Here is a 17,299-nt window from a genome sequence, read left to right as displayed (position 1 = left end):
TGAATACTTTATTTGTTCCAATTAGACATGTTCTGAATTTTTGGCAATCTTGGCCACCCTTACTGACCTCATTAAATAGACAACTTACCTAAGAAAAAAGTGATCTTTTCTGAAGAAGTATTCCACATTTTATTTCCAGGGACTGGAGACAGAGCCATACACCAAATGGTCAGGTTATTTGATTGGGTTGGTTCACTACCATGCATCCTTGTTAAAATGGACTTGAGTTCCAAGAATCCATTTTTGCCTTTTCTCTCTTCTTTAGTAATGTATATTCCTACAGAACAGATTAAAACATGGTTATTGCTATCATGTTCTGCATCAGTCATATAATGGTACGAAGACATGGCCTTCCTTATCACTTTGCTACTTTTTGTTTGCTTTGTTTTTTATTTTATTTTTTGAGACGAGGTCTCACTATGTTGCCCAGGTTGATGTTAAACTCTTGGGTTTAAGTAGTTCTCCCACTTTGGCCTCCCAAGTAGCTGGAATTACATGCACATGCCACCAGACCTAACTACTTTATGGTAATGCAGGGTTTAACGTAGTCAAATCACAGCTTCTATGAAGTGATGCTCAATTGAAGCAGGCCTGGAATTAACCTAAGCTGTTTGCTCGAGGTCCTACGTAGTGTTGATCTATGGTCAAGGAATGAAATTCATTGATTAATAGGGTCCCTTTGTTTGTGACTATGGGTCCAGGGTTTAGGGGCAGATTGTCCTAGCTCATCAGCACAGTTTACTGTAATGGTGAGATTGATGATTTTCACCTGGACTGGGTTGGACCCTGGGAGGGCTCTGCTGCCGAGTCTGGTTAGGTAGCAAGAATATACTTAAGTGATGTGTAAAATAAAAAAAATAACCTCAGCCCAGACTCTATTTTGAACTTCTCACTTTGGGACTGTTCTGCACCACACCTTGGTGGTTCCTCATCTAAGAGTACTTCCTGCTGTGGTCCTTTCGGAGAGAGTATATAGTAGCTCACATCTGACTTTCAGGGACTCTTTGCTGTAAGTGTAGCAGATAACACATATTCTAGTTGAGTTTCTATGTGTATACTTTACCTGAAATAAGCTGTAGGTTTATAAGTATTTGCATTTTGCATCTCGTAAGGCTTTAGAAATTGGATGCTGTTTGGCTCTCTCAGTACAACTTCCACAAAGCACATATGGCTACAGAGAATTAATGTAAAATCATCCATCATCAGAGCTCAGATATTTCTGGATTCTCACAGTTTCTTTACATTAAAGTTTCTTAATGCTAGTTTTGCAATTATTTCTTAACAAAATAATAGTTCAATGCCATTGTGTGCTGATAGAATTCTGATTATGCCATCTAGTCTTCTGGTCGAGAATAATGGGCACATCAAATCTGGGTGCTTCACCTATGAAGGGTTTATTTAATAGGACATATTTACAATAATTTTAACAGATATTTTCAAGTGGGTGAACTGCCTAAAACAAACTAATTAATACAAGCAATAATCTATGCATTAAAGGATCAATATAATCATACATCAACAAGAACTTTTAATTTTAAAAGTTAAAAATGATCATACAGCTAGAGTTTTGTAATTCAGTTATTGTTAAAAAAAATGTTAAGCTTAAAGGAAAAATGACCCAGAGGAGGGCCTGTTGTCAGGCAGGGGATGAGTGAAATTGTTTCGACAGAGGCTGTCATGGTTACCACCTATGAAAAATACAACTTTGTGCTGAGCTTGTCTCAATGTGTGCTCCTGCCCCAGGAACTTTTAATTCTCCTGATGAATATGTTCTTTGTCAAGGATCCAACTCCTTTATATATACTTCCTCCAGAGCCACAGCCCCAAATTCTGCCCGAGACCCTCACAAGAAAAGTAGAAACTATGTGGTTGATTTAAAGCAGTAGTGCTAAGTAAATTGAACACATTGTATTGAGAGAAGAAAGAAACGGAGAACAGGTAGCAAGGTTACAAAAGCAGAGAATTTATTAGTAACTATATGAATTGAGTGTTTTTGCCATCATATAAGACATCTGCTTTCACTACTGCTTAAATATAACAGTGCTTTTATGTGGTTTGATGGAGTCAACTGTGTTTCTTTCATTCTGGGGAGGATGAATGAAGGAGTAAGATGAAGCATCAGAAAATGGCATTAGATGGGTAAGGCAATGATTTTCCTTTAGTGAAAATTATTCTTAAATGTGAAGATAACTTGGGCAATGAAAATTTCTAATGTTTTCTTTCTTTCTTTTTAAACCCAGTTCCACTGATTTCTTTCCTTACCTTCTTCTTTACCTTGAAGAAGCCTTCCATCCATAAACCATGTGAGGCTTGCTTTGGGAAACACATTCTTTAATGAGCAGGTAAATATTCTCTAGGATAGACAAAAGAAGATTATTTGCAAGTTCAGAAGAAATTTACACATTCACCAACATTCACATAAGACAAATTGGCAAAACATGATTTTCTCTCTTTTTAACAGGGCAAACTAATTCTGAGATGGGTTGTATTAAAATGTTTACTATACGTTTTGCTGTACTTTATTGCCTACAGAGATGTTGTACATTCATGGCTAGAACCTTAGGTCAATTTAAAAATCTAGGACTGTAGTAATGTTACCTGTCTGGTTTATGGATTTTGGAAAAGGGAAATTATAACTTTGTGTAGGCAGACTAATCTAGTACTAAATGGAGACTACAGAATAGAAGGAAGGAGTTATATTAGGCAGAGGCCAGAAAGGAATATTGTTAGATTAAAAGGGAAGAGAGATGCACATGTTGTTTTCCAAACAATGTAAAAGACTCTTTTTGTAGCAATAACTACAGAAACCATTAATATAATTATACCATTTTTGACTTGTAAAGAGTTTTCCTAATTATTATTAATTTTCGTCTTGATTTTATGTCTTATTATTGCCATTTGACAGATGAAAAAAAATTAAGTCATCAAGAGGCTAAAGGAAGTGGAAAAATTTAATGGCACAATTAGGAACTAATTGTTCACCTCAATACCAGTCCAAGGTGTTTCCTGGTAAAACATATCATATCAAAATAAGAAAAAAAAAAAAAAAAGGAAGAAAAGGTAGCTATCTTACAAAAGCAGGGAACTTAGATGCCAGGTTAGTTGTATTTTATTTTTGACACTATTATATGCCAATAATACTGTTTTCTACTGCCCGTTGAAAATATTCAGTAATAATTATTGAATCCCTTTTATTTTATCTGATCCCTATAAAATTATGATAAAATTGTAATTAACCTTGAAGGTTACGGAAAGCAACAACCCCCAGGGAGAAAAGGAGGACAGTGGGTCCCAGGGAGAGAAGGAAAACAATGGGCTCTGATCTTTCACAATTTCCAGTTCCTGACTGTCCAACCGACGCATTCTGCTATGATTAAGTCTCTAATGATTAAGTCACACTAAACATTCTGCTATGATTAACTCTTACTAAACCCTATGAAAATCAGATCCCTATTGTAACCAGCTGCCATTTTTCTTCCCTGAAAATGTGCCATTCTGCTGCTTAATAAAGAACTTGCTGATCTGTGGAGGTCTGTCCCCATTTCAATTATTTTTGCTTTCAAACCTGTTTTCTAATCAAGAGACATGTTTATTTTCATATGTCTGGCCCTAGTTCTTAGTTTCCAAATATTTTCCATGATTGAAAAATAACAGAGTTAACTAATAAAGAACAATTAACTGTGTGTGATATTTGGTGTGCTACCCTATAAACTGGTTACTCACAAAGAATTTGAACTACAGAGCTGAGAAACCAAACTGAAGGGTGCCAAGTAACATTTTTCTGGTGGGATCCCATTGAGGTGCAGTTTACCATCCCTCAGTACATCACTATTGAAATCCTAAGGAAGCAAGCAGACTTTCAAAGGGGTTTACATATCACACCCATGACAGTGGCTGGCAAATACTGCACTTTTCAGTATTTTCGCTCATTCAACACTTGTATTCTCAAAGCAATGGGAACACATGCATGTGGCAGTGATGTAGAAAATAGGAAATTGTGTCATTTTATCTTCTAAAAAATAAAACGTAAAACCAGATCCCTGAAAATATACTCTTATTAAATAAAGAGAATTCAGTTCATTTCATCCAATAAAATGCCAGAAATGAACTTTTATTTCCTGTTAGTCCATAAAGGAGTAGAGAGGCATAGGAAATGAAATGCAAAACAAAAAATGTTGTAAAGATTTGTATTACATTCAATGTCTTTACCCATTCTCATGATTTATTTCCTCCACTTTCTGTTAACCCACCAAAAAACGATGATACGGTAATATCAGGAACAAGTCGGGGTTTCATTGTTTTACAAAGACAGCTGACTCACTGAACAGATCTCTTCCAAAGACAGTTGAAAAGATTTAACTATTAGAGGTTGCTTATATTCAGATTTCTGAAATATTCTATAGGATCTCCAGACTCTGTGTTCCAAGATTTGGTTTAGGTTCTTGTTCTAAAACTCTTCCTGATCTCTGAAACTGAAAAGTCAAAGACTAAAGTGGTGCAACCAGAGGGCAAATGCCCTAGGATATGTCAAATATATGGGTTTGTAGGGCAAGCAGAACTGTCTTCAGTAGGGAACTTCCACTTGGCTTAAACGAGCAAGAACATGCTAAATCTGAAAATATATGAAGTAAATATGCTTAGGAATATACTTTCACACACATTCTCATATACACGTGTGTTCTATGGTTGAGAAGTAAAAAACCCTTCACAAACTCCTTGTGTGTCAGCTGCTTTGAGAGACAAGTTTTTTCCCCAATGCATTATTCTAACTATATATGGAATAAGTAAGCACTGGAAAATAATTATATAGTAAATTCCAAAAAAGCATTTGGACAGTTGTATAGGAGTAGAGAATAGAGTGAAATCTGAAAATAACTTAGAAAACTGAGTCACATTTTGTGGACAAGGTATGGGTCTGGATTCTATTGGTGGTCTCTGTTGGAAGGTAGTGGGGGATTCCCTCACATCGACTGAGAGCAAGGGTTCCCTGGAAGAGCACCTTGAGGACCATATGTAGCTGGGAATGTTGCCCCAGAGGCTGAGAGGTGCTGGTGTATGGTTAGAGCATGATGAGATTGATATGCCAAAGAAAAGTGAGTCCACATCTGACTGTAAGACTGGTCAATCATTTCCATAGCCATGCTTGTAGTTCAGAGGAAAATTAGCTCTACCTCCTCCTTGTTGTATGTATCCACACCTCCACTAGACTAGAAAACACCTCGCTTCCCTGAGTGTGCAGCCCTTGTTAATTATTTAAGGAATGTTTGTCTAAAACTAATGATAGACGGTTGATTTAACTGAAACTTTCCTGAATTCTCTTTCTTCCTCAAGGCTGATCATGCCAAGACAGGAATAATTCAGATGTCTTTATGATTTGCAGGGTCATCATGAACTTGTGACTACTTGTAAAATCAACAGAGAGTCAACTACCAGATTTTACAGCATCCCTTTCTAGGCTACTAGAAAGAGGTCTAAGCATATATAAATATTAATCGCTTCCTAACTTAAATTCCCCTTCTCCTCCCCTTTGCCTGAAGATGAAAGAAGCCGGAAATGTTTGCTGAGTTAAGATGGTCCTTAGGATGGTGGACACCAGTCCACCATCTTCTTGGATTGGCTGGTTTATGAAATCAGTCTTTTTCCTTGCTCCAACAACTTGTCCTTAATTCACCAAGCCCTTTTCAAGCAGTGAGTAAAGAACTAGGATTTATAACATTTCCTCACTTCTACAGATTAAATACTTTGACTATTTACGTTAACTCCATTCACCTTACCTAAATTTGGACAATACCTTTCCTGAAGATCTTTTCATCAGTTCATTTTGAAAACATTTAGCTATTTAGTGTACAAAGGGATTTTTTTTTCTCTTAAAAATTTCCTATTTGTTTCTTCATTTCAAATTGGAATCTTTCTACCCTTTTTTTCCCCATTGGAAGTATAACTTGTAGTCCTTACATGTTTTCTACTTTTCTTCTGCAATGCAAAAAAAATGTTTTATGGACATCTTCAATATGTTCCTATCTCCTCTTGGTAGGTCTTGCTTCTCATATTTAAATATGTGTTAATGTAAATACACATATTTGCTTCAATGTGTATTTTTGCTTAAGTGTTGACTATTTTTTCATTTCTGAGAGTAGAAGCCAGAAGCATTTTAGTTTTTCCAACTCTAGTTACATAATACAATAAAAAAAAATTCCAAAATCCATTTCCCCATTTCCCATACTTTTTTGAATTTTAGGTGTTTTATTTCACTTAGTCTTCCCTGTTCAGCAAGTTCTTTAACTTTTCTCCTGACTGCATTTATAACAGCCATAGATGTCAAATCCAAAGACAAAACTCATGATCTGACACTTGTAAAACTACTTGAAATCATAGATTCCTTGAAGCATGTGGGTTTTGGTCTAAATTTTACCCCACCCTTTTGCCTTAAATCTCTCTTTGCTTGATTATCTCTTTGATAATCTCATCACGGGGAAACAGAACTAAAACTTGTACATGCTTGACAAACTGTTTTTCTACATGGCATTTGCCAGGTACATCTATTTGGTGGTGGAGGGGTGGAGAAAAAGTTTGCCTTTGTGTCTAGTTGTTTCAGAGGAACCTTATGAGCAAAGACACACCCACTTGGAAACAAGACTCTCCTTTAAGTGGGAGGAATTCGGAAATGGAGGTGCCCTCCTCCTGGAGGTAAGAGCCAGCTAACAAGCATCCAGGTGTGCAGGAGCACCTCCACCCAGCACGAAAGCGATCAGGGGCAATTTCGGAGCCTTCCTGGCCTGTAAGTACCTACTTATGTCTGGGGGGGCGGGTGGATTTCTTAACTCTTTGGGGTTGCCAAGCTTGATGAATAAAACTCTCACTAATTTTAGAAATAACACATGAACGGAGAGATAAATCAAACTGTTTTAAAAATGCAATATAATTGTTTTTAAAATGCAATATAATTTTCCATTTATTTATTTAGTCATCTCTAAAATGTGGTAGATAAGCCAAGCATTTGGTGGAGGGTGCTTCAGGATGGTTTTATTAGCTATTGACTTGGAAGGTGATCATGGTAGGGAAGGGGGAGTACAGTGAGCTGCCTGCTGAGGAAAACCAGGCGACACCAGGTTTGTGAGGATGTGCCCAGCCCCTACTGTGTGTATTCCAGCCCCTCCTGCCAAAAGCAGGGAGGGCTGCTGGTAAGATTTCTTAAAATCCCAACCTCAGAGAAACGTCTCTAGGGACAACTGATCTCATACTGAAAACTTGATTATGCAGATCCTGGCAGGCCTTGCAGCCTCCGGACGACTTACTGAAACAGCTTAGAAAGGGAGTGTCTCTCTTCCAAGAGTATCTCTGTTTGCTTTTCTCTATCAAGGAAGATTCAGGGAGGCCCCAACCCTGTAGGTCCTGAACAGCCTGAACTCTGAGGCTGTTCTTTCCCCCTCCCGAAACATATTTTGTAACTACCAAGGAGCACAGAAACAGTGGAAGCAGCAAGGAGAAGAATAAAGAGAAAACCTAAAATTTTCAATATGTAAAAATGCCTGTTTTAATGGGTAATGTGGTGAACACTGCGTTCCCTTAAAAGCATTGTAAGTTTTGGGCAGTGAACATCTTTGCTACAGGAAATAATATGGTTTTGTCTTCTTGGCCTAGTCAAGAAGGGATCAGCAAGTATTTGGGGCATGGAAGAAATGTACTCATAGGCCATTCTGCCTGAATCTGACTCACCTCAACTTTCCAGTGAGGTAGAAAGGAGGAAACATCACATCCCCCATAGCCTCTGACCATTACTGTGAGTCCCCAAGAGCTACCCAAGTCCCTTCCCAAACACACATTCAACTTGTGACTTGACTAAGGACATTTTGTCCATGTCTAGGCACATCTGAAAACAGTCAAAGGAGACATGATGAGGCCAGAAGAGGAGGAAGATGAGGGAGCCAGGATTCAGGCAAAAGGAGACTTGGGAGATGAAGAAGGAGGAGGAGTTCCGTGAGGCTGGAGAGCTTGGTACCCACCCTGATACCCCACAACAAGGGAACCCGGTTTTCTGAGACATGGGAGTATTTCCACCTGGCCCCTGCTTGTGCTGGTCACCATCCCAACCAGTTTGCCACCTGCTGTCTATGTGTTCAGGGGTCAATATGGGCACCACTGCTCTGTGGAAGCATCTGAAAAGCACGCACAGGGAGGAGCTGGAGAAGAGCGGCCACGGCCAGTCTGGGCAGCGCGAGGACCCACGGCCCCCAGGGCACCAGCTTCCTGTGTGCATTGAGGAAGACTGGGGCAGGCTCCTGGAGCAGGCTGGCACCCTGGCTTTGTGGGCCAACCAGAGGGAAAAGGAGGCGCTTAGGAGGGAAAGGGCAGTGGAATGGCGAGAGAGGGCTGTGGAAAGATGGGAGCAGGCCTTAGAGGAGGTGGAAAAGGCCATCCTGGGAAGGAAGTGGAAGGTGAAGGCTGAGAAGGAGGCCTGCTAGCGTAGTGAGAAGGACCTGCCAGCAGCTGCACATCCTTTCCATTTTGTTTTAATTGTGCTTAGAGGACTATCAATACTGACTTCAGTCATTTTAGTTCCAGCTCAAACATTAGCATGATTTGGTGGCATTTCTATTTTTAAGAGAACGAGTACATAGTGTGATTCATCTCAACAGGTCTGAGTGGACCCAAGGCCTATATACAGGGTCCGAGCATTTGCTGACCCTTGGCAAAAACCTCAGAATGTGTTAACTAAAGATGGAAGTCGTTTGGCCATCATGTACCTGTGAGTTGTTTCAGGGCAGAAGGTAGTAGATGGTCAGTATTGTTTAGTAAAAATAACTGGATTTATGCCTAACACGTGGTTTCAGTGGAGTAAAGATTGAGACAGTTGAGGCTGGGCAGCGAGCTAGAATGTATCCTCCTGGGCAGCTCATCTCAGAGACTCCAGCAGAGCACAACTAGACTCCCTGGGACAGAGATGTTTGCACACATCCTGGTGATGATCTCAGACCTAGCTATAAAACTTATTCTGTGTGATCCCCCATGGAAGGACAAAGGTCCAGCCCAAGTTCTCTGGACACTTGAGGGTATCTCTTTCCCCACCAGTTATGTGTTTTGCCATCTGCTCTGATTAAAGTCATTTCATCTGTATTACCTGGCAGCTTCCTGTGAGTTTTTTTGCAACAATTTGACACTAAAACAAATTACTCTGTAATTAGCACAGAGAAAAACAAACACTTTTCAATTCATTTGATTTAAGCATAATAAAAACTTAAAGTTGACTCCCAAATACTTTAAAAAATTAATCTAATGTCATATTAAGATCTGTTAAGAGAGGAAGAGATCAAAGAAACTCAGAATGAAGATAGATGGAGTAAGTAAGGAGACATAAAGAACAGAGATAGGAGAGTCAAGAAGAAAGCGAAAGAGACCAGGAAGAAATGTGAAGATGGGGAAGACAGACCTCACCATATAAAGAGAAAAGAAATTGCAATTGTCTGGGCCAGTGAAGGACAGAGAGTATTGTCTTAGCTCTTAAGGTCGGTTTTAGTACGTTGCTTTTGTTTTGTGCCAGTCATTCATTCATTCAATAAGTAGGTTTTAGATTTTTCTTATGTCTTTCAAATATAACTGCAGGGCAATCTGTTGTTTTCTGATTTTTAAAATGACTGTCCATCTTTAAATGTTCACAGATACTTTTGAAAAAGGAAGAGAAAAATCTCCTGCATTCTTAAGGATATTAAATGTTAAATGAATAAAATAAAACTGGAGACCACCCTGGGCTTTGTTCTGGGGTTAACTTTTGTGTTGGAAGATTCCTCTAGCACTTCTCCTTTTTCTTTTAAATGTGTGGGAGTGGAGACTGAGAGAGCCAGGGAAGACAAGAAGAGACGAAGACAGTGTCCCATCATCTCACTGATAGGCCAAGTAACTCCTCAAAAACTGATGAGACCTTGGTATAAAACTGGGCTCTTGCCTTCTCTAGTCCTCACGTACATGGCTCATTCTTCCTACTTTCTAGACTCGTTGGGAGGCTAGCAGTGAGACCTGTCTCCCCTGTGATCTGTTTGTGGAACAAATAAAAGTCCAAACACTAGCCTTGAGAAAATTCCAGGCTATGCTGCAGTTCTACAATATCTCTCTCTCTCTCTCTCTCTCTCTCTCTCTCTCTCTCTCTCTCTCTCTCTCTTTCTAGAAAAGGGCTGCTATAAGGACTTCACTTTCCCATGTGGTTTCCTCACAAGGGCACAGTGCCACTTTCTAAGGTCCTCTACTTCTATGCTGAAAGTTCAGGTGCTCATCAAGGCAAATGGTGATGGTTTCTGGGACTCATACACCTAGACATTTGAAGTCAGAGCACTTTTAGTGCCACAAAATATGCCCAACAAAAAGAAGCTGTCATACTTAATACCTCAAGAAAAAACCCCAAATCATACATTGGGGATGAGACTTAAGAAAATCAAGGAATTCACAGGGGTTCAAGCTTTGCAAAACCAAACAAACACAAAAAGCTACCAAAGCTGATCTGTAAATACTTTTTTCTAACTACAGCATGGTTTTTAAGTTATGGTGATGATAGATAACTGACCTGAGGTCAAGGGGATACTATAAACTGGGCCCACTGTGTTGACCCCCATAAACGTAATTTACCTGCAGCCCTGCCTGGCTTAGGTCAATAGGCTATGTTATATTCCTCAGCAAACAACCTGCTATCTTCAGGAGAAATGCAGGCCTAAAATGCTGATAAGAACACAAGTCATCCTGTATGTGTGTGTGTGTTGAGGGAGGGGGAGACCCTTACATAGACCAGATCCCAAACCTCAGGGAGATACAATAATCAGAACTGGTCAGCATGGTGCAAAGTGACCTAGCGTGGCCTTGGACCTTAACAGTGCACAGTGGGGACTTCAAAGTGTGCTGTCATCCTGCTATCAGTCAAAATTCAAGAGGTAATCTGGAAATGATTCTCTGGAAACTTCCCTGGGATCCCAATAAGACTGGAAGGCAGAAGGAATGTGCCACTCTCTCCTTTGAGAGAGACCCCTTTTTCTTTTCTTATCCCTTCTAATAAACTCATGTCTGCTACTCTGAAAGACACATCTGAAATCTTTTTGGCATGATCACAAGAACCAGTGAGAAAGGACCTCCGTGGCTGCCTCAGCTTGGTGGCGGCCCCAGCCCTGTCTGTTTTTCATGGTTCCTGTTATTGTTTCTTTTTCTCTTTAGGCTACATAACTTCAGACGGTTTTTGTTTCCTGTTTCATGTCAGATAGCTTTCTTTAGATGTGTTTCCCTAACTTTTGTCAAACATAATAAAAGTAGGGAGTGACAAGGACAGGACCTACGGAGGTGATTGGATTGGAGCATAAAGCACAAATATAGAGATGCATTTGTGGTTTTGGAAAGCCTGAACTGTTGAATAAACTGGGGTTTTATGTGTCTCTTGTGCCTTCTTGTGCTACATCAGCAGCTGTGGGCTGCAGGGCTCTTTGGCCCAGCATCTTTTGCTCTAATGCAAAAATCTGCTACATGGGGCAGGGGTGGGGATTAGAGACTCCTATCTCATGGCAGTCGCAGGAGCATAGCTGTGTGCTATGTGGGGACACTGGTGAAATACTGGCCTCAGGAATGCACAAGAACATGCTATCCACGGGTGGGACATTTTCCTTGGCTGTCGCCGGTATATCCCAGTCTGAGAGGCATCATGGTGAGACTAATTTTGTGTCTTACCTATTTTAAAGAAAAATTAAATTAGTTATAGACTTTATAAGTTTAACTAAAACCATTGGAACTCAGCTCACAACTGATCAAGTCCCCAGCACGGTCCAAAACTAAATGTTGCAGTGAAGATGTAGGACAGACTACCCATCCAATACATAAGTGTTGATGTGATTAATTTCCAGGGAATGTAAAAGGGTAGATTACCAAAACTGAATACTTGTGCTCTCCAGATGTAGGTGCTTTGCATACATTCTCTCATTGCCCCATTTACTGATGAGGAAGCTAAGGAACTGAGGTCCCAGGGACCCAAATTAATATGTGATAAAGGAGAATTCAGGCTCAGTTCTACCAGATCCCATAATCCATGCTCTGTTTTATTATTATTATCCCACACCATCTCCTACAATCAGTCATATAATGGATTTATGAACCTATTATATATATAAAAATGCGGAGGAAGGAATGGGTGAAAGAGTAGGTGAATGATAATAGGAAAAAACATATTACTGAGACATCTATGTACCATGTACTCTAGACCTGTGCATGAGTTTAATTACACTAAGAACCCTATGAAGTATTTCTTCTTATTCCAGTTTTAGAGATTAGTTAACTGAGGCTTATGGAAGGTAACTAGTAGATGATTGAGTTAGGAGTTGACATTAGTGCTATCTGACCCTGGAGCACTATCTCATCTCATCATTCCATCCTCCCTGGGTGTACACAGCTCCACCCCTTGTTAATGACTTAGTCAAATGTTAGACTTTCCAGGCCCTAATATCTCATCTGTAAAATGACAGATACTCCACCTATTTCAGAGCTATTGAAAGCACCACAAGATAAAAGTATGTGAAAGGGCTTTGAAGAGGTAATAAGTCATTAAGGATACCACAGTGATTGTAAGAATTTTAGAATGAGGAATTACTAATGTTTGGCAAGACCTTAAAAGAGCCACAAACAAGCCATGTCCTGTCGCTGGTTATGTGGAGTTGGAGAGAGATTATTTACTAATTCACCAGGAAAGAAATTTCTCAGGTTTTCCTAGTCAGCGCCTAAGTGAGCAAGGGTACAGAAGAGGAAATTTTATTACATGCAGCCTATAAGGCATAGTCATTTTTTTATAATGGATTCTTAGATCCAATTTATGGTTTTATATCTTGAGCTTACATTACTTGTAAACATTGGCACCAAGACTCTAACAGATCCTTGAAAGAAACACAGATAACTACCAAAATCTGTAATCATTAGATTATTTGCCTTATTTAAACTATTGAAATTAAGTCCATTAATAAACTTGGGAATTAATTGAAGCAGAAAACACACAAACACTTTTTAATATACTCAGAATTACAGAAGAAGTCATTTCAGAGATTAATACATGTAATTGTCAGGAAACATAGATACTTAGGTAATGTATACGTATGGTCATCCAACACATCATGTAGAGTCTGAGTTATGATTTGTCATAGCTGTCAAATTAATTGACTGATATTCAGCAGGACCACAAATCATGTTATTTAATGTTCTTGGGGTGAGAAGAAATTAGAGTGTCAGTATAATTTTCTCTCACACTATGTAATAGCAAATACTTGAGAATTAATGAAAGCACTTATTTTACTTGGGGATTTGTAAAGCTTGGTTGAAATCATAAGGTCACAAGATAGCTACTTAATAGTAGTAATAACAATAAAATCAACAATATTTAATGAACATTTAATACATGACAACAACTTTACTAAGATTTTTTCACATATTAATTTTGTTCTTAGAACAATAATAGTGAGCAGATACCATTATGAGTTACTTCATATGAACAGTGAAACCAACTAAAAGATGTGAATTAATATGCTCAAGTTCACAGCCAACAGGAGAAGGATCTGGGAAGTGGGTCCAGATTCCAATGACTGGAAACTGGGAGCTGCCCAGAAGAGGCTCAAGTCAGAGGACACTGTTCTGCTTTCCTTTATTTCCTGCCCTTTCTCTTACTTCCAAAGAAGTAGGTATGATTTGGAGGAGGTACAGGAGGTACATTTCCTCTTGTGACTGAAATAAAAGCACGGGAAAGGTGGTAGAGGAAATGGATTACAACAAATTAAATGTCAGCTGAGTAAAATTCTCACTCAACCAGGGTTCACACTGCTTTCAGTCCTACTATTCCTTCAATTTTTATTAAGGAGAAGTTTAAGCAATTGGGACCATTTTCTAGGAAATTTAAGGACTAAGGAGAGAGATCATACCTTCAGAGAGCCCTAAGTCAAAGTAAGGATTCCAATTCGGTTTCTAGAATAAGCTCAGCTTCCCTTCATGCCCAGCAGCAGTTAGTTGGCTAAGGGCCCAGGAGTAAGGTCCTCTGAGAAAACCTTCCTGGTAACTATGCAACCCAACACACCTTGGCATGTAAGACTATAGATTTTCAAAGACTTTAATATGACTCACCTCTCCCAGGACATTCATGGTATTGTTTTCCACAATCATGGGGATTTCTGGCTTAACTTAAAAGCAAATAAAACACAGTTAGCGGCACTGAATGCAATCCTACCTGGCCTCCAGCATGTGTGTTTGTGTGTGTGTGTGTGTGTGTGTGTGTGTGTGTGTCTTGTGAGAAAAATGTGTTATCTCTCAATTATTAAACACCTACTGTGTGCCTGGCAAGATACTAGTGTCTAAGAAATAGACCCATCCTATTCATTGCCTTCAGATTATTTACATTTTCATGAAAAATAAAGAAAAATAAACTAGAAATTACAATACACTGAGATAAGCACAATGAGAACATGTAGAATTTGAAGAAAACTTTTAAGAAAAGCTTACAACCCAGACTTTGAGGATAAGAGGTTTTTTGGAAGATGCAATGTTTAACTGATGCTTAGGTGATGATCAGTGTGTTGGATCAAGTGAGATTAGAAATGTGCAGCGGTGGAAGGGTGGACAGTGGAGAGAGAGAAGAGAAGAATTCTATATGTCCAAAGGCCAGAGGTAGAGTATCATTTCCAGGACCAAGAAGGGAGCCAGAAAAGCACTTAATACTTGTTGCTTGGCACTAGAAAATATCTGATGATAGTGATTCTTCTGTCCTGCTAGGTTGTAAGTGCCTCAAAGACAGAGTATTTTATCTGTCTCTTCATCTCTGGTACTTTGTACCCAGCACAAAGCAGTTTAACATCAGGCTACGCTGAAGTGACTTCAAGTAAGTTCTTCAGTCTAGCAGACAGAGCCTTCTAGGAATCTGTAGAAAGATCCCAAGACCCCCTGCCCCAGATGCTGTGGGCTTGGCTCTTACCTGCACACACTTGGCTCTTGCTGGTCACACCTATGACTCTCTGCCTAAGGATTCATTGGCATTGTGAGAGCATACTCAGTACAACAAAAGCAAAAATTGGAAGGAAGGAGTTAATGGTGACAGCAGATGGGGAGCTGGTGAATAGTACCTCAGCTTTCTTGTCCTCATTTGAGATAACCATTGTGTTCATGCTATTGTCCAGAGTTCCCAGTGAGACTGGCCTCTAAGCCCACAGTGGCAACTGGCTCAATCATACACAATTTATTACGTTCCATTCCTTCCTAGACTCACTTCCCTATGCCTCCTATTTCCCAACATGACCTCTCAAATTAATTAATTTAATTCAAATCCTTATCTCCATGTTTTCTTTCATAGGAACCTAAACCAAGACACAACCCAAAAACTCTCTTGGAAGGAAGGATATTTCTGACCTCCGACCAGCAGAGAAAAACCTGTAGAATGAATGACCTGAAAAAGAACAATTACTAAAAGGTGCAGGGGTAATCGAGAGAGACAGATTGTCTCTAAGGCACAGGAAAATCAAGTTTTCAGCTGAGAAGCGGAGAAGAGCCAACTTGTGATTATGGAAATTGACTCCCTGCCCAGGGACATCAAGCACAGGGGGAAGCAAAGGAGTTGGCCAGCCTCTCGTTCCTGGTCTGTTGAGAATGAAAAACTGGGAGTTGAGGCACCACTTGGGAAAAAGAAATGAGTGGATTAGGGCATGGTGAATGGGTGGTGGTACAGTAAGTAATTATTTAAGGTTTCATGTTTTGTGTTCAGCTTATTCACTATGGGGAATCACCAATGGATAAGAAGTAGGTTTTTATAAGATGTGTGATATAACTCTGGGCTTGGGTTACTATAATATATATGCAGGTGATACCCACAAATAGATCAAAGGCTGGCTCAGACTCTGTCCATACACAACCTAGCCAGCCCACTTACTAAATGGAAAGCCATTAAGCAGGGAAGATGCTCAGATTTCTAAGCATCTACTGACAGCACTTTAGAGAAGCAGCAAGAGAAAAGTAGAGACAGAGAAGTGGAACCAGATACGGTAATAGAGTGAGATGTGAAGGAATGAAAAACATTCAAGACCAACATGAAAGCATTTTAATGCAGCAAAGTGATACGGTACACGGTTTAAATGTTGACAAGGTGATTAGATCATGTTACAGCACAAAAAAAATCTTTGCCAAATGGGGACACAGCTTGCCTAACTTAAAACTGGTGATCTTGCCACATCCTGGATGGCTGCTTTCGCTGTCTTGCCCATGGTCAGGCCAGATGAGGCTGTTTTGTGTTTGTGCTAAAGCAGTCACAGCCTGGCATGCGAACAAACGGTGAGAACCGTAGGTAAGAGAAATGAGCAGTCTGTTTCCAACTCTTAGGCTTCTTAAGGAACCAGATCATGAGGTGATGGCTGCCTAGCTCACCTCGAGGAAACCTGAAGGAAACCTGGAGAGCGAGGGGAGGGGCAGGAGGGGAGAGAGGAAAATGCTGCAAGCCTGGAATTTTAATCAAAGTAAATAAATCTTGGCTGCTGCTACTTCCATCTTTGCAAACTGTTTGGTGTTTTCTTCAAAATGTTACATTTCTTTTGATATCTCATAATGTTATGGTAAGATTCTAAATAAAAATAAGTTTATTCAGAGAACTGAGCAATAGTCTAGCAGTCAATGCCCTTAGGTTTTTTAAACTCATTTTCTCTTTGTTTATTTTATGTTTGAAAACAATTAATTGTCCATCCACATCATTGCTTTTCTTGCTGTCTTCCTTTAAGAATGACTTTTTGAAAACACAGGTCTTGGTCACAAAAATGAAAAAAATATGCAAGCCGGGGGCCTCTGTTTTTTTAATATTTCCTTGTACCATAGGACAAAATAGAAAGTTTGTCCTTTCCTTTTAAAACTGCACCCTGCAGAGTCTCTGCATTTTAAGTTAGGCCACAGTAGATTTTACAGCTCAACCCTCTTCTTCTGAGAATGCAGGGTCAGAGGGCCCGTACCCACAGGATCATTTGCTGGAAGGACTGACCCTGGCAGGATGGGGTGGGAATGCTCCTGCAGAGTTTCTCCAGAGCTTTGTTTATCTCCTTCCCCCCGCCTCCCTCATGGTGGCCTTAGTCCACCTTGGTCCAGTAAGCAACTGAAATAATTAGATAACTAAGCAATTAGAGATGTCCAGTATCCTCAGGAAATATTAATATGGTAAATCAGGTAGTGAGATTTAGGAAACTGACCCATATATGGTTTTCTGTGTTTTATTCTATTAATCGAGTAGTTGTTTTTCAGCCTTCTACCCTTGTTCCCATCCCCAGCAAGATTGGTAAAG

The 17,299-nt window shown here is 39.7% G+C and overlaps 2 protein-coding genes across 2 annotated transcripts in view; one reads left to right on the top strand and one right to left on the bottom strand.

The window, feature by feature from the left end:
- The window catches only part of CD96 (CD96 molecule), a 90,099-nt gene that overhangs the window by 41,240 nt on the left and 31,560 nt on the right, over positions 1-17,299 (bottom strand). Inside the window, 3 exon segments of the mRNA XM_079101442.1 lie at positions 89-277; positions 2,263-2,353; positions 14,119-14,174. Of these exon segments, the coding sequence (XP_078957568.1) occupies positions 89-277; positions 2,263-2,353; positions 14,119-14,174 (336 nt within the window).
- ZBED2 (zinc finger BED-type containing 2) lies at positions 7,892-9,066 on the top strand (the record flags this gene model as incomplete). The annotated part of the gene is given in 5 exon segments (XM_079101444.1): positions 7,892-7,951; positions 7,953-7,993; positions 7,995-8,113; positions 8,116-8,459; positions 8,463-9,066. Coding segments are annotated over 5 exon segments (681 nt in total). The 3' UTR covers positions 8,580-9,066.

Source organism: Sciurus vulgaris, assembly GCF_902686455.1.
Source record: "Sciurus vulgaris genome assembly, chromosome: 10".
NCBI lineage: Eukaryota > Metazoa > Chordata > Mammalia > Rodentia > Sciuridae > Sciurus > Sciurus vulgaris.
This window is presented reverse-complemented; position numbering and strand designations above follow the sequence as displayed.